The sequence below is a fragment of the Nannobrachium achirus genome, assembly GCF_963921795.1.
Source record: "Nannobrachium achirus genome assembly, chromosome: 18".
NCBI lineage: Eukaryota > Metazoa > Chordata > Actinopteri > Myctophiformes > Myctophidae > Nannobrachium > Nannobrachium achirus.
In genome coordinates, this window is record NC_137825.1 from 32,245,460 (window position 1) to 32,264,294 (window position 18,835).

The window sequence follows — 18,835 nt, forward strand, 5'->3', positions numbered from 1 at the left end:
AAAAGAAAAAAGAAAAGGATAGGCTAATGTAGGGAAATCGAGCCTGGATATAAAGTCTGACTTCTGTTGCTTCTCGCCTTTGTATCCCATATCCCGTCTCTATTGCCTCTGTCAGAGTCTAATAAGGTATAAAATGACTGCCTAAATGAGATCATCCTTATAAATAGTAGCTGTGATACTTGAATAGAAAGGGGAAAAAAAGACACACTGACATAATGACGTAATGGAGTTCAATTGCGCTTTCAGGCAGTCTTTTTCTCTCTCACTCTCTCTGTCTCTTTCTGAGAGCAGGCCAGTCAAAACAAAACCAGCCCGTTGTCATTAGAGACAATCCACAACATCACAGAGACAGCTCTCTCTCTCTCTGTTGAGACTCTGCCAAAATGAACTACAGTAGCCAGCAATGCAGAGCGAGGATGACAGATAGATAAGAGAATGACAATGTGTGTGTGTGTGAGAGAGAGAGAGAGAGAGAGAGAGAGAGAGAGAGAGAGAGAGAGAGTGAGTGTTTGTGTGTGTGTGTGTGTGTGTGTGTGTGTGTGTGTGTGTGTATGTGTGTGTGTGTGTGTGTGTGTGTGTGTGTGTGTGTGTGTGTGTGTGTGTGTGTGTGTGTGTGTGTGTGCGTTATAGGGAGAGAGAGTGAGAGAGGACAGATATATTCACTTCTCTCCCACGGAATACCTTTCAGCACAGCCAATGATCTATTGTATACGGTCGCATTTCGTTCTCGGTGAGATCATCCATGTGCATGATTGGTTTCAACTTTCATTCGGAGTAGAAAGGCGGGAGAACATGCCGTGTGCCACAAGAAAAGAAAAGAGCTCTCTCTTTTCAACGGTGGAAGCTGCCAACTCGTGTTTCTTCTATAGTAACAGAGGAGGAGTGTATACCTACAGCCAAGCAGCGGTGCAGCATACTGGTGGCGAGGTCGCCCTCGCCAAGTCTGCATTAGCTTCCCTTCACACACTTGAACCCCAGGCAGTGTCAATATTCTGGGGGGAACCTTAAGCCAAAAATACCAGTAGTGGATCTTATAGATCAGCTATTTTGTGACTAAGAGATTTGGACGCGAAAAAGTGGTCAAAGCACAGTACTGTATGTAACTCAAGCCCAGTTCTCTGAGACCGCAGGGGTTTGAGTGGGTAAAGGGACAAGCTCAGATATGTACAAACTAGTTCATATCTAGACAACAGTAGCAGATGCTATTCTACTCTCAATGCACAAAATCGACTGTCCGTCCATCTGTGTGTGTAGACAGATAAATAAGGTGCCATCCCAAAACCTATATACCACTTGTGCAAGGACTCGTTGTGATTGGCCAGTCAGCGGTCACTTTGAGTCTAATCTGTCCCTATCGGAACGCAACCTGAACGGCGCTCACTCGCTTTAGCTCGCTAGGCGGTGCCTCTCGTGGATCAAGGTCGCTTGAGACGGCGCGCCTTCCCTCGCGGTCAAAAACTATACCTTTTGAACCGGCCAAAAGAGGCCCTTTCGCGTTGGCCACAGAAGCGTGGTTATAAGCTTATAAGTATGTTATATGTGGTTTAGGCTTTAGTATGTCGCATAAATAAGTCTGCGTCCAAAAAATGAAGTTACCGCACTCTGGCATTTTTGTCCTGCAGGTATATACTGTAGGCACTCCCTCCATTGTCTTATTTAAGACAGACGGCACAACATCACACCGATAGACCTCGGACCCATCATCCGTTCAATAAAACTTCAAAGTGTGTGTGAGAGAGAGAGAGAGAGAGAGAGAGAGAGAGAGAGAGAGAGAGAGAGTGAGTGTTTGTGTGTGTGTGTGTGTGTGTGTGTGTGTGTGTGTATGTGTGTGTGTGTGTGTGTGTGTGTGTGTGTGTGTGTGTGTGTGTGTGTGTGTGTGTGTGTGTGTGTGTGTGTGTGTGTGCGTTATAGGGAGAGAGAGTGAGAGAGGACAGATATATTCACTTCTCTCCCACGGAATACCTTTCAGCACAGCCAATGATCTATTGTATACGGTCGCATTTCGTTCTCGGTGAGATCATCCATGTGCATGATTGGTTTCAACTTTCATTCGGAGTAGAAAGGCGGGAGAACATGCCGTGTGCCACAAGAAAAGAAAAGAGCTCTCTCTTTTCAACGGTGGAAGCTGCCAACTCGTGTTTCTTCTATAGTAACAGAGGAGGAGTGTATACCTACAGCCAAGCAGCGGTGCAGCATACTGGTGGCGAGGTCGCCCTCGCCAAGTCTGCATTAGCTTCCCTTCACACACTTGAACCCCAGGCAGTGTCAATATTCTGGGGGGAACCTTAAGCCAAAAATACCAGTAGTGGATCTTATAGATCAGCTATTTTGTGACTAAGAGATTTGGACGCGAAAAAGTGGTCAAAGCACAGTACTGTATGTAACTCAAGCCCAGTTCTCTGAGACCGCAGGGGTTTGAGTGGGTAAAGGGACAAGCTCAGATATGTACAAACTAGTTCATATCTAGACAACAGTAGCAGATGCTATTCTACTCTCAATGCACAAAATCGACTGTCCGTCCATCTGTGTGTGTAGACAGATAAATAAGGTGCCATCCCAAAACCTATATACCACTTGTGCAAGGACTCGTTGTGATTGGCCAGTCAGCGGTCACTTTGAGTCTAATCTGTCCCTATCGGAACGCAACCTGAACGGCGCTCACTCGCTTTAGCTCGCTAGGCGGTGCCTCTCGTGGATCAAGGTCGCTTGAGACGGCGCGCCTTCCCTCGCGGTCAAAAACTATACCTTTTGAACCGGCCAAAAGAGGCCCTTTCGCGTTGGCCACAGAAGCGTGGTTATAAGCTTATAAGTATGTTATATGTGGTTTAGGCTTTAGTATGTCGCATAAATAAGTCTGCGTCCAAAAAATGAAGTTACCGCACTCTGGCATTTTTGTCCTGCAGGTATATACTGTAGGCACTCCCTCCATTGTCTTATTTAAGACAGACGGCACAACATCACACCGATAGACCTCGGACCCATCATCCGTTCAATAAAACTTCAAAGGGCATTCCTGGACTCCCTCCGAGGCACCGCGCTGGGTGTTGACGAAGCAGCCTGTCGGGGGGGACGGGGAGGACAGTGGCAGCAGCTCATCCCCCTCCAGACCGAGGGGATCAGAAACAGGCAGGGCTCTTTGTCTAGAAGAACCATCAAAGCCCCGCGTCGGAGACGCGGTGGTGGCAGAGCTTGTCATCTTCGAGGGGCCGAAGAAGAAGAGGGCCCGCGGGACGGAGGCGGTTGCCTGTTTGACAGTGCACAAGTGCTAGCGCTTGATACATCGTCTGTGCGATGACACGGCAAAATGGCTCGTTTCAAGGGAGACGTGTTTTTCTCTCTCTCATGTCTTAGGATTTTTATTTGATGTGGTGAAGAGGGGGCTTAGAGCAAGGCCAGACTTCTCAATCTGTGGGTCGGGACCCCCAGGGGGTCAGGGTCACCCTATGATTTTATTTTGGGGGGGGAGGGTCTCCAGATGACAGTGAAGTGATTGATTGATTGATTGATTGATTGATTGATTGATTGATTGAGTATTTTATTAGACAAAAGTGGAGACCATTACAAGTATAGTCAATACATTAAAGAATGTAGTACAGTACAAGTACAGTTAAGCACCCTGCCTAAAAGGAACATCGCAAGTATTTTTACAGTCTTTTTTACGACGCAAGTCATAGTGACAATTTAAGGAATTTAAAGACCTTGTCGTTTTAAACGCTATCGTAGATTTGCTATTTTCACAATATTTATCTGTGGAACCGAGTCAAGTCTGTGGAACAGAATCGAATAAAACGTAATGCCTCGACTCCTACTATTCTAAGTGCTTGTCAGGGTGGGGTGGGGAGGGGGTCCTCTGTTGACATATTTGGGGGCTTCGTGGCCCGGTAAAGGTTGAGAACCGACGGCTTTAGAGTCCCAATAAGGAGGTGGAGAGAGATTCCTTTGGCTGCAGGAATTCACACTCAGAGACGTATTAATCAGAGAGAGATAATTCGGAGAACGGGCCGGAATGAAGAATTCCGAAGATGAAAGCAAACATTGATGGAGGCCTTAAACTGGGGGGGGAGTGGGGGCTTCCCCCCCTCCCTCCCTCCCCTAACCCTCTCCCATCTCTTTCATCTGAGCTGGGATCAAAACCAGACAACATACAGAGCTCCTCAGACCACAGAGAACCGGGAAAGGGGAGGGAGGAGGGTGGGGAGGGGAGAGGAGGGGAGGGGAGGGGAGGGGAGGGGCGACGTAAACAGAAACAGCCAACAAACAAGTATACGCAAAAAAAAAAAAAGGAAACACGGAGAGGAAGGAAACGACTTTGATAAAAGAAAGAAATGAGGCTTGGAGAAGCACGTGTGAGCGCGAGCTTGTGAGCGCCAGCGTGCAAGCGCGCAGTGGTGTGAAGTAACTAAGTACTTTTACTTCAGTTTTGAGGTATTTGTACTTTACTTGAGTATTTCCAGTTTTCAGTACTTTCACTTCTACTCCACTACATCTGAGATCCAAATATTGTAATTTTACTCCACTACACTTATTTGAAAACTATAGTTACTAGTTACTTTGCTGATATACATCATAATATGTTAAAACATACATAAACCACTTTAGCCCTATTTTATACCATTTGAAAATAGCTGATCTACAAGCTCGTTGTGAGCTTGTAGATCTGTTATTTTCAAACATTTTGTACTTTTACTTTTAGTACTTTAAGTACATTTTGATGCCAATACTTTTGTACTTTTAATCAAGTACATTTTGAATTCTGGACATCTACTTGTAACAGAGTACTTCTACAATGCAGTATTGATACTTTTACTTAAGTAGAAAATGTGAGTACTTTTTCCACCACTGCACGCGCGCACACACACACATGCGCGCACAGCCGCGCACACACACACACACACACACACACACACACACACACACACACCGATTGAAATTGGAGACATAGGGGTGGTAGACAATCGGATGATCAGAGAGAGGGAGAGAGAGAAAGAGAGAGAGAGAGAGAGAGAGACACACACACACACACACACACACACACACACACACACACACACACACACACACACACACACACACACACACACACACACACACACACACACACACACACACAGCATAGAGGGATAACACTCATTGATTACACCCAGGGCCAACAGAATGGTCTGATTCAGCAGATGCCAACACAGCAGACCCATGGGCGCTGCCAGTAAATAAATGCATTCTGGGAAACCGCATGTCAAAAGGGCAAACTAATTGGAAATAGCCGATCTCATTCAGCCGGCATATCAGTCAGTCTGGTTGCCCGCAGGGTGAATAAACTGTAGTGTAGACCTTTATTGTTTATTTATTATTATTTAAAAACTATTTAAAATAGTGAAAATAGCAGATCTAAGAGCACACAACTCCTGCTTTTGTGCAACACTCGTTTTCCGAGCTGACCTGGCATAAAGTAATGGACTACATTCATTACCCGGCAATCAGGTAATGATATAAATAAATAAATGAATGATTTGACCCAAAAGTAACAACAAAGCCAAGTTGTAATGAAAAGTATTCCATGATATAAGAGTTGCTTATAAAGACACCTCCGCTTCGCATCGAGTGCCAAGTACTGCATTCGGTGTATCTGTGTGTCCTTGTGTGTCTGTGTTTACCTCATCCAATGGAAAACCCAACATGTGCGACCTGATATAAATAACAAGGCGCAAGATGCACCTCGCTAGAGCAGGGGTTCCCAAACGTTTTTGTCTCAGGGCACCCCATAAATATTGTTTTAATCCAAGGCACCCCTACATTATAATTTTCACTCCCAGCACCAATATTTATAGCATATCGTTGTCGGATGTCCAAAACCGTTTGTTTTGTATTTATCATCTATAAAATGTACTAGTGAAAACAGCAGATCTACAAGCACACAATGCTTGTAGATCGGCTGTTTTCACTAGTTTTGTGCGACAGTCTTGTATGATGAAGCAGGGCTTTGCTTTACCAAAAGACGTACACATTTGAAACTTGGAGATACCAGGTTTCTGCCCGACAGTGACGATATTTTAGTGATTATGTTGCGAGGAAAACGTTGAGATAATAGCCATTTTGGTTAGAACTGACTGAAAATAACTTTGTACTTCAAGTTTAAAATGATACTAAATATTTTTTCAAGTGTCAAATAAATTCCAAATATTATCAAATGATCTCGCGGCACCCCTGGACTGCCATCGTGGCACCCCAGGGTGCCCCGTCACCCACTTTGAAAACCCCTGCGCTAGAGTGCCAACTTGCCCACCCACATTCATACAGACAGCACCGAACAGTACCGATCGCAGTACTTGCGCGCTCTGCTGGCGCAGAAGTAGGTCAATAAGGCCATACATGGCCACGAGTGCACAAGAAGCAAGTTGGCACCTCGACAGAGTGCAGTCTAGTTAAAAAAGAAAAATACCTGCCAAGTGCATCCAACCCTTTACTATCTTACATAAGAGCTGTGTGTGAGCGCAGTGGCCCAGATCAGAGGTGGATGTACACACAGCAACATTCTCCAGGGGTCAGTGACCCCGCCCAAGCTGCGATACGCCTCCCCGCTCGGGTGGACAGACGCACGGACGGATCCGAGGCCATTAATCTTTCATCCCCCTGTCTGGTGTCTGGGTTATAAATCTGAGCCTTGAGAGAGAGTCTGTGGGCCATTTGCGTTTGATGAATGACACGCACAATGTGGACATAGACGAGTGGGGTCGGCAAAAAAAAGCGCTGCGCTTTCTGCGAGTTGAATTCCTGTTGAATTCAACCCATGGTGACTGTGTGTGACACCAGCGACATACTGTACATGACACATGCCCTCGCTGCCGGGTGGAAACCTTTGATGCCTTTTCAAAACACGGAAACATGAACCTGCGTTCCAATGGACCTAATGTAGTCATCATTTTGTCACTTGTTAATACTTTTCATTGGTCCAATATTTATAAAACCCTCAGACACACTTAACCACTTTTATTTCTCAGAGATTGGCTTTTGTAGTATGACAAAGTACGGCATACATTTTATGAAAGAATAGGAGATACAAGGTTTCTGCCTGACAGCGACCATATAACAACAAAAAATGACTGGACACTTAGATCTCCTTAAAAAAGATGCATAATAAGCGTTTGTTTTTTTCAAATATGAAAGCGGTTGTGTGCGTCTGCCGTCGTACCTGCGAGTCCGAGATCTCGGAGGGTTTCTCTGTCAGGCTGCTGCTCTCGGCGGGGATCAGGTCGTTGTACTTGGTGCTGACGTCCTCGTCTGAGTAGTGGAGGCTGCCGGGGCTGGGCCTGGGAGGAGACCTGGGGACATGGGGACATGTAGAGAGTCAGAGTAGTAGTGGAGGCTGGGCCTGTTTGTTTGATCACAGGCATCACCAACTCAGCGTATGAGTAGCACGGCTTGGGTGCGGCAAGTCGTGCGCTAAGTATAGGTAGCTTATGGTGGATGTGGCGCTCCACCTCAGCAATCCATCTCCCAGGGGTCTAGTGCATTGTAACATGGATAGACTCCTGCGTTATCGGCTTATACCAACAATAACCCAACCTACTATTAGGCAAGCCACAAACAGCAGATCTACAAAATGTTTCTCGCTGTGGCATGTTGTGAGCTTATAGATCAGCTATTTCCCCTTAACAATTAGAGTTAAAATACATGTCATTCATAGAATAGAATCGCTGTCCTGAAATGTCCTCACAAGAACAGTAACACAAGTGTGCGTCCGTGTGAACTCGACTTGATGAGGAACACGGGACACCCATGAGTATGTCGCCCACAGCCAGTCTCTCCTGAGATGAATCATTCCCTGTGATCCTTTCGGAGGGTGTGGAGAGTCAAAGCACACACACAGCGCTTGTGACTCCGTTATGAAGAGAAGCCTTCATAATGGAGGCTGCTGTTGTGTCCCAGACAGTACTGTATGTATGACAGTGTGAAGTTATGCTATCTGTCTGGAGCGCGACCGGTTTTCCAGGTGAACCTGAGCTCAATGGTGGGGGCTGATGGGCAAGGAGGGTCGCGAGCTTATGAGAAACAACTAAAACGAGACCTTAAAACCTAGCGAAAACAGTTGCGTGCAGTAGCGCAAGATTAGATGAGGATAAGGAAATCATTAAATGGAAAACATTAAATTAACTTCTGAAAAGGCTTCTAAGCCTACACTAGCCTACTAGTAAAACTAGTGGAACAGCGATCTTACAACACATGAATAATTGTGGTTGTAAACAATAACACAGAGAATATAAATCCTTATTAGTCTAGTGTGGGAAGAAGGGGTTATCATCATGGCCCCAAATAACTTTTAAATATCTTGCAATTGGCGACAAGTCTCTTACGAAATCGGCAAGAGTGCCTCTCAATACCTAATGCTAACCTCTCCATCGGCAATTGTCAGTGGTGTGTTACTGTGTTCTAGAATTTGTGCTCAGGTTCACCGGGAAAACCGCGATCGCGTTCCAGACAGTATGTATGACAGTGTGAAGTTATGCTTGCCTGGCGTTGCCAGCCTCTATCACACACTTCGTTTTGGGAAGAGAGTTTGGGATTTCAGGAAGAGTCTTCATTTCTGGGGTTTGCCCCAAACCACGTGCCCCAAGCCTACAGAAACCATGTGCACCAAGCATACAAGCCTGATTGGCCAACCCTTGAAGCTGGTTGAGGAAATAGAATCTCAATGGATCGGTGCCAGACCGTACTACAACACCACTACCGCCAGGGGTGTTGTTGTGTTCGGTCTGGTTTATTAACCAGGCAAAAGTTATGCTATCATGTCTGGATCAGTGGTTCACAAACCTTTCAGGTCCAGACCCCGAAAGACAGATTAGATGTTTGCCCCTGGGGCCCAAACTAGTGAAAATACCAGATCTACAAGCACACAACAAAGAAGTATTTGGTGGGTACAATTTGTATCTCTTTGGCAGGGGCTGGTGTGTGTTGTTGACAGAACCTGAACTGGTTCCACCCCACCAGGGAAATCATAGGTAGAGACACACAATTCAATTATGTCCACTGGGTTCTGTGTAACCACATTACGGCTAATTCACTTAACCTGAGTGGTGAGACTGAGACATTGGCAATGGAGAACCATTAATGTGCTGGTTTAATCAATCATTGTCTTGGGGATCTAGCGTTACTCTCGCTCATTGAGTGAGTCTCTGGGTCTTTGTGTGCGTGTGCACGCGTGTGTGAATATAGGCTAATTATGTTGTCTGTCAACTCCTTAGTCAGATTTGTTCTTGGGTTAAAGCAGTGGTTCTCAACCTTTTCATGCCGCGACCCCCCAAAATAATCATATTTGAACTGGGAGTGGGGACCCCCCCACCCTGACGAGTACTAAGAGTTGAGGCATTGCATTTTGAAAAAAAAAAATAAAAAAAAAAAAAAAAATAAAAAAAAAAAAAAAAAAAAAAAAGGAAAAAAAGGGGGGGGGGGGGGGGGGGGGGGGGGGGGGAACTATTGTGGCGGAACTATTGTGCTGCAGCGCACGTTTCCGGTTGGACATATTTGGCCGCCGGACGCACTGGACAGAAGTGACTGTTAAGCCTCTGCTATTTCTCTGCAGCAGGCACATGCAAACACAGTGGTGTCAAATTTCACTCTCTCTCTCTCTCTCTCGCTTGCCCGCACCCCCTCCCCTGTTGCCTCCTCTCTCTCGTGCTTAGCGAATGAGCGGACGGCATAGGGTTAGGGGCGGTACTCCTTACGTCCTAGACGACTACCTATGAGTTGAAGTCGATGTAAAGGGGGCGTGAAGTGGGATGCGGCTCTTAGAGGAATGTATATATAAGATGGTTCTATTGTGAAAATAGCAGATCTACATGCTCACAACGCCTCGCAACGCGAGGCGTTGTGAGCATGTAGATCGGCTATGTTCACAATTTCTGCCTCTAATATAATTTTGACAATTTGGCCAATGTTTAATTTTTCATTTTAGAGGTATTAAAAAGTCCTTAAATTGTCACTTTAGAAATGTGCAGATACCCAAAATATATGTTTGTTTACTGTTCAATGAGAAAACAATGTTTCACATTAAGTCAATCATCTGGGGACCCACCAAAATAATTTGAGGAGCCCCCTGGGGGTCCCGACCCACAGGTTGAGAACCACTGGGTTAAAGTATACTGGAGTAGTTGCTTTTAATGTAGTGGAGTGGAAGTCAAAGGTATTCAAAAATAGAACCTAAGTGAAGTGCTTAAGAACAGTACTCAATTAAATGTACTTTGCTACTGTCCACTGTACAGTAGGCTATTATCACGCAGAGCTGGAACCATATCTCTGCTTCTTGTTTGACATCTGTTAAGAGGCTGTTATTAATATTAAGCCTTGTCAAATATATTCCCAGCGTCTGCTGAGTCAGCCAGACAGTTTAACCGAAAGCTATGACGAATCGACTTTTAAACACTTTCCATTTAAAACACTATCTTTCAAAGCATAGACTCCATGGTATATTGATGGAACAAACCTTTTTCTTTTTTAGGTTAGCTGATAAACTTGCTGAATTATTCTCCCATCATATTATTCTGTGCATTCTCTGTACAATAGTGCAATCGGGTCGAAAACCTTGCACGTCCAAAAACTGTTACTTTTCTTTAAATGGAATTAGTGTTCCTGTGGATCCAATGCTGTTATTTACGTACAAGCTCAAGGTTTCAACATCCTATATTAAAATTAATGAAAGGACGATCGACTTCATCACTTTTCAACCTATCTTCATATAAATGGTCCTCACGCCTCACTATGATCACGATAGAATATTAAGACTAGAAAGACACCTCAGGGCGACAAGCGACCTGGGCAAGGTCGCGCCACAGTGATTTGTACATCACAGGGATCTCTCTAACAGGGCATCATTAATATTGATGACATCAGGGAACTCCATATATGGGCATAAAAGGGATTATGTTAGTGTGACATTACAGTGAAGCCAGAGCGTGATGTCAGAGCGGCAAACCCATTCTGGTAGAGTGGTTCCCCTGACATCACATTGACATCAGAGCATGATGACATCATGATGACACATTTTTACGGTCTATGGGTTTGCCCATAGAAAAATGTGTACACGTCTACACGTCTATACGTCTACACGGACAAGCTGTAACATTTCTCATGGTAAACTGCGACCTTTCGTCGCAACAATATTATATTTATTCATTTTATCACAAGAAGAATGGCTTCCATTAAAGCATGGTAACTTTCCAGGAATAGAAAGCCTGCAGTTTCTATTAGCTATTGGCTTTACAGGAAAATTTCAGTAAAAGCGAAGAGATGTCATGTCTGTACTTGATTTGAAAAAGATCTCTTGAATCTCCACATCAAGTGACAAACAAGTACTTGCATTATTCTAATACCACCCATCCATAATCTAAAGCATAGAGTGTGCTACATGTACTTATATGCAGATGTACCGGACCAGTATGCGTCTTTGAAAGGGAAGGTTCCCCCACTGTTATTTCTATACATTCCCACCCACCTGGGGAGGGGATGTAGCTCATTAAAAACCTGCCCCCCTCCCCCATGCATTCACTCCCAATCACAACCTTGGACTCGTATCTGTTCTGACTCCCAAACCTGCGCTGTCCTCACTCTTGTGTGACCTATACGCTAGCTGACATTCCTTTGCGGTGCCTGTAGATACCCCCCCCCCCTTCCTTTCCATCATGTAAAAGAAAGAAGAGCTGTATCTCAGTGCTTCTCAAAAGGTGGGTCCCCAAATGATTTTGGGGGGTCCCCAGATGGATTAGCTTAATGTGCACTATTCATTTCTCACTAAACAAAAAAGTGATTATTTCGGGGGGTCGCGGTCTGAAAAGGTTGAGAACCACTGCTGTAGCTGATGTGAAGAGATGCTAATGTTGTGACTGAGCCCTTTAGGGAGGTTATGATAAACTGGCTGTTTAAAATACAAGTCGCTCTCTCACACACACACACACACACACACACACACACACACACACACACACACACACACACACACACACACACACACACACACACACACACACACACACACACACACACACACACACACACACACACACACACATCATTGGGAGAGGTGTGAATTATTTATCAGTAGCATTTGCACGGATGTGGACTAGTGATGCTAATGCTGGGCCCACGGGTGCCCGCATTCATGATACAGGTCAACCTGCTGACTGTGCATTACTATTTGACCCGCCCGACCAAAAAGTTTACATTTCTTGACCCGCTCTGTCTGGCCCGGTTACAGTCAACAAATATCTTGTAGCCTACAACCTTAAACACAAAAAATATATATATTAAGTAGTTGTTCTTCTCAATATAAACCCAGATCCAGCACAACAATGGGGTCAAATTTGTTATACGCCTATGCCACCACGATGTGGAATGCCCTACCAACAGACATAAAACTAAAGTGTGACTCGATCCTTATCCTCCAAAATCGGCATAAAAGAGCACCTGTCTGCAAATAGTAACGGTCTGATTAACATCTAAACTTGATACCATAAATCAGGGGTCTTCAATATTTTCAGGCCAAGGACCCCTTAGCTGAGAGAGAAATTAAGCATGGACCCCCACTACATATGTGTGATGCAGATTTTCATAGATTTCAACACGATAGATTCATAGAATTGTTTGACAGCATTGTCATCAGTCTATGTTGGATTCATGTTAACACATCTACTGCCTCTTAATCTGAAGGTTGCTTGGTGCCTCGGCGCCACGTCGTTTCCTCCGTCGGCCGCCGCTATTATTTTGAAGGGCCGGAAGGGGGTTGTTTTTGTTTTTTTGGATTATCACTTGACGGCAACGATTACGTCATCTAGTCACATGACAGTGTGCGACAAGAAGATGAAGATGGCTGCGCCCTGCCTTGTGCCTTGTTTACATTTAGATCTGCTGCAAAATGTCTCAAAATGGCTATTTTGTTTAAATGAAGTTTCTTTATGGGCCTCTCCATTGACTTAACATTGAGGAGCTTCACTTCGCGTGCACGCCCAACGTGCGTTGTAAACAAATCGCCGACATTACCGATGCGAGCGGGACCGGAGCGACATTAAGTAAGTAATAATATCTTTACTGTATATACAGTAAGATTCACAGTCCTCACCGTCAACGGCGCCATGGTATTAACCCTTTCAATGACAATCCTCACCGTCAACGGCGGCAGAACAGTTAAGGTGTATTTTCAGACATCTAACCACTTAAATGGTCGATATTTTGTAAACTTGAACTTTTAATTATGTACTTGGTCTGCTCTTTTTTACCTCTTCACCAAACCTATTTGCCGAAAATAGCCTTAGAGCTTAGAGCTTGTAGATCTTGTAGATCTGCTATTTTCTTAAAGGACAACTTTAGTTTTTTACAACAAGGGTTCATATTTTAGATTTTAATTAAAGAATATAAAAGATGAGTGTTAAATTGATTTAATTTACTTCTTTCTATTGTTTTAGATATTCTTATTTCAGTGGTTGGGGGCATGCGTACAAGTTGCTAAATATGTCATTTTACACAGAATAAGCCCATTCCCAAGATACAACGCAACCTTTCATGGTTGGATGTGACTTATGGGGGCTAGAAGTGTTACTGTAAATAGCAATAAAGAAACTGCTGGCTTATTGTGTCTAAAAAGACATATTTAGCCACTTGTACGCATGCCCCCATGCGTACGCAATACGCATGCCCCACATTTTAGCACGGTAAACGCAATAAAACAATAGAACGAAGCAAATGAAAACATTAACACTCACTTTTTATTTTCTCTAATTACAATCTAAAATATGAACCCTTGTTGTAAAAAAACAAAGTTGTCCTTTAAGTGCTCCGTGGAATAGGGATGCGAGGGTTCAAGTTGTTAATTTAAAAGAATTATCCTATCACACAAGGATTTGGTGGCCCCCCTGTAGTAACTCTGAGGACCCCCTAGGGGTCCCGGACCCCCCGTTGAAGAGATTGTGGAGGCACCGAGTTGGTGTTGGCTAGACGACCGCACTCACGCATGGCATACTGTAGCTATAGCAGTGACATGCTTACAACAGGCTGAAAAACTTGAGGCAATGTCTTAGTGAACACGCGCAACTGGCACAGCCCTCATTAAAGACATGTTTTGCACAATGCGGTGGCCCTTGCCCTGAATTGAGTTTGACAGCCCTAGTGTAGGGACTCATTTACATGTCTGTAGCGTTCGAGGGCTCCGCACATTCATCCCTCTCTGCGAGACTTGAAAATGTTCTTTAAAAAACATAATCTGCACTCCATTTCCATCAAGGGCTCTCCCTCCGTCCACAAAGGGCATAAGCAAGGCTAGAGAGAGAACAGCGTGGAAAGCCTGCTATATAAGCAATAGCTACAGTACAAAGCAACACGGGGGCCCAAAGCTGCCCTAATCCCCCTCCATCAGCCTCCAATGTAACTGCCATAAAACATTCATCAGGGAGGCTATGGTCTTGGATCTTCCGTGTAATACCGTGTTAAAGTTCACGCAACAGAGAAGCCCGGATTGCCGGAGTCTTACGTAATCTGTTGGAACATAATCATCATATGTTCCACAGGGTTTAAGGTTTTAGAGTGAGTCATAAAAAATACTTTGTTAAAACTGTTACCTATAAGCAAAATGACATCAATTTAAATGTTTTCTCAACAGTTTTTTCCCTTCTTCCTCTTCTTCTTCTTCTTCTATTATTATTTTGTTTTTGCACATATCAACAATCAAAATTCACTGTACTTTTACTGATTACCGGACAGCCTTTCTAGCCACTAAGCTATACAGCCACCAAACTGGAATTAATAGATTCATCTAAAAAAGAAAAACAAAAAAAAAAGAGTGTAAAGTTCATTTTCTTCTGGAATACCATTATAATTTTAAATTTTTCATATATTCTAGATATATTGCGCATGCAGTATATTTGTTATTGCATGAATATCCATATATCCATAAGGAATCCATGTCCCAAAACATTACACTATTACATGAGACCACTCAAAACAAGGATTTATAATACAGAAATGTCAACCTTCTGTTGTCCAGTGTGAAATTTCCGCAGTTAGTGAGTTTTTTGATGAATCTGTACATATAAGTACATGTATGTGTATGTGTGTGTGTGTGTGTGTGTGTGTGTGTGTGTGTGTGTGCGCGCGCGTGCGCGCGTGCGTGCGTGCGTGCGTGCGTGTGTGTGTGTGCAGGTGTGTGGTGTGTGGGGGCAATATTGCATTAGGTTTGTGAGGTGAGAGATGCGCGTGTATGTACGAGCGTGTGAGTGGTAGAAGTGTGTGTGTGTGTGTGTGTGTGTGTGTGTGTGTGTGTGTGTGTGTGTGTGTGTGTGTGTGTGTGTGTGTGTGTGTGTGTGTGTGTGTGTGTGTGTGTGTGTGTGTGTGTGTGTGTGTGTGTGTGTGTGTGTGTGTAGCATACCAGGCAACATGCCTGGTGGCCAGTCCTGAGTGGGATTACAATTACCCTGCGTGTGGTGGTGATTTGGCCAGCACCATATCTGGTGAAGCCAGACAGCTCCATTCACAGTGTAAAGCCTGTATAGACATGTTTGCACTCAGCACCCAGAGGATTATAGGTAATGACATTACGGCATTTGACGGATGCATTTTGGATAGTAAATCATTTAATAACTTTGTAGTGCCCCGTTTGAATTAGTTTGAACCTGTACCGGAACACCAGGTAGTACATGTTCAAACAGATTTGAACCGGTTGTTGAGGTTAAGCTGGGAATAACTGGAAATCCCCACACGGTCAAATTGCTCAGTGATAATTCATCCATTTGTAAGTCTGAGAGTGCACAGCACACATGCTGTAACCAAATGGACCCGACAGGCAATTGGCACTGCACGTAATCCTACAGCACCCGTCAGCAGGGAGCTCTACGTCCTCCCGGTGGGGGCTCCTTACTGGCAGGGGTGAGTCTGTAGGACACACCCCTACAGGCACGTGCACACATAGACATCAAAGGGGGCTTGAGCCCTTGCCCTTTTATCCCTCTGTAAAAAGTGCCCTCTCCAGACCATGAATGCAGTTTTTACTATGGTGAAAGAAATGCAAATGCCCTCTTTCCATGCCATACCTGAAGGCAGCATTTAAGAGAATTGCCTTGTCCAAACTTTCCTGAACTTGAATGCAGCATCTTATGTTGAAATAATTGCCCTCACTGTGTAGAAATCCATGCTGTATGCCACCTCTCCAGTATTTCATTTTTTATGATTAGTTTAGTGTGTATCATGTACTGAAAATAGCCACCTCCAAGCTCACAACGCGTCGCGGCGAGCTTGGAGGTCGGCTATTTTCGGTAATTCCACCAAAAAGGCCCTTTTAGAAATGTCAGCTCCTGCCTCTCTAACATTCTCTGCACGTCCCTGCACCCCTAGTGACAACACAGAAATATGGGAGGAGGAATCAATTGGCATAACGACCAAATAAACAAACACAAAAGAGAAACTAGGATAAAGGACAAGGTTAAACCATGAACCTATCATCTCTAATAAGGGTTTCCCAGACATCAAAAGAGCACCTGCCAGCGCTATCAGAGCCCGCCACACCTGATTTGCACCTGTTTCTAAAGTAGACGCAAATTAGCCAACACTGACGACTCAGCCGGATTCCTTGATCCTGTTCTTATGCGGTAATGCAGGAGGATGTGAACCCCGGGAGAGAGAGAGAGAGTGGAGATACATACAACATTAATCTGTAATCGTAGGGCTCAGGTGTCTGGAGCCCTACATCTGAGTGAGCGCAGGGCTGCCACTTCAAAGAGCGCTGAATATGAAAGTACATCTGTGCATTCTTTAACCTCCCGCCTGCACTCCACACACACACGCACGCACGCACGTACGTACGCACGCACGCACGCGCACGCACGCATGCAAGCACAGGCGGAGGTTTGTATTTCTATTCTTGTCAGGACATACATGTTTTAAGGATGGCATTGAAGATATCGCCACACAACAAAGTGTAAAATAGGGAGAGCTTTAAAACCGCCAAACCCGAAAAACCTAACCTCTAAGGGCACTATTTTCGTCCATGCCTTAACTTCGTTACCTTTTCTATTTTGAAAAAAAAAACTGTTTTAATATTTAAAATAGCTGATCTACAAGCTCACACCGTGTCGATGTAGATCGGCTATTTGAAGAAAAAACAAGGCAAAGACGTTTAGAAATAAGGGGTAAGGAATAGATAAAAATATACCTGTAAATGTCTAATCATAACACTAAACCAACCTGAATATTTGACTAGTTGTAACTCTAAAAATATTTCTTTAACCATGACAAAATGGTCCTCACTATTTCTGAAATGCTAATGTACTTGTGGGGACATTTGGTTCTCACACAAGTATAGTAATACAAGTACACACACACACACACACACACACACACACACACACACACACACACACACACACACACACACACACACACACACACACACACACACACACACACACACACACACACACACACACACACGTCACGTACGTTACCCCCACCCCTTCCAGTCCGAGACACCAGTAAGACTCCCTAATCGGGGGATAAGCGACCGTAGGTGGCTTATCTCCACAAATAGGGCAAAAATTTGTTTTTCCAAAATCTTCCTGATCCATGTTGATGACATGAGTGTAGACATGCTGTGTAGTGATATTTGTGATTTTAGGGCAAAAACTGTAGGAGCAGTGTCCAAAAATGTGTTTTAAAAATCGGCCTGAAGGTGGCGCTAGAATAGGGCCATGTGAGAAATGAGGGGTGGGGTCTCCGCGTTGCCTTGGCGGACGAATAGGTACCGGCCCCGGCTCTCCCGGACGCTCCTAGCCCGAGTTACGGCATTTTATGTGTGCTGCAGTGGCAGGGGGTCCTCCACTGGGGGCGCCACCACTTTTGCATCCGTTCTGGAGCACCAGGAGTCGGTGGTCCCCGGGAATTCCCCGCGAGCAGCCCCGTTGGGGTGGTCATTTGGTCATTTTTGCACATTTGGTCATTTTTTACATCTGGGGGTCCCCGGGCTCCTTGGAGGTTGTAGTTTGGCAGTCAAGGAGTGTGTGTGCAAAATTTGGCATGGATGGGGGCAACGGTTGTGGAGATATGAGCAGGGCAAAAGTGTGACGGACTCACTGACTCACTCACTCACTCACTCACTCACAGACAGCCGGTGGAGGTTTTGGTAGTAAATGCGACCTACGGTCGCAATAACATTATGCAGCCTGGAAGCTCCCCAAAAGTCCCCCTCCTCCTTTTAATCCTATCTACAAGGTCACAAACACACTCACACACACACGCACACGCATGCGCACACACGCACAAATGTCAGAGGCCACCTGCCTTGGTCCAAATGTTATCAGCTAATCTGTGGATATATGATGCACTGTGTGCATATTACGCTGTAATGCTATGCTGATGATAGCTCTGGTCCACAGAGCGTTGGCCACTTCTTTCTAATGTTAAGCCAGGAGAGACGCTATAGCCATCAGTGGTGGAAAAAAGTACTCACAGTCACATTTGATACTTAAAGGGGTCCTGCCACGCCCCGAAATTATAATAGTATGATACAGTAGGATACAGTAGGTCACGTGGTCTTTTTTAAAACGGTCTGAAATCTCTGAATCAAATGATCCCATCCCCCGTAGCGCAGCCCCCTCCACTCGGAGGAGTAGAGACAGACAGGAGACAGCCTGGTCAGCAGATATGGGATTTATGGCTATTTGAAGTGAGCTGGATCTCTGAAATTGAGTACTTTTCCCACCACTGTTCATTAGAAAGGAACGGCTCCCTACTGTGAACCGAATCATATCGTTCATTTCAAAGAGCCGTTCAAAAGACTTGATTCGTTCGCGAACGTCACATCTATACACGC

The 18,835-nt window shown here is 44.8% G+C and overlaps 1 protein-coding gene across 1 annotated transcript in view; it reads right to left on the reverse strand.

Annotated features, from left to right (window-relative positions):
- The window catches only part of LOC308303245 (protein sidekick-2-like), a gene marked incomplete at its 3' end in the record, with an annotated part of 219,311 nt that overhangs the window by 14,763 nt on the left and 185,713 nt on the right, over window positions 1–18,835 (reverse strand). The window contains exon 43 of the mRNA XM_080747572.1: window positions 7,187–7,316. Within this exon, the coding sequence (XP_080603698.1) occupies window positions 7,187–7,316 (130 nt within the window). The remainder of the gene's footprint in view (window positions 1–7,186; window positions 7,317–18,835) is intronic.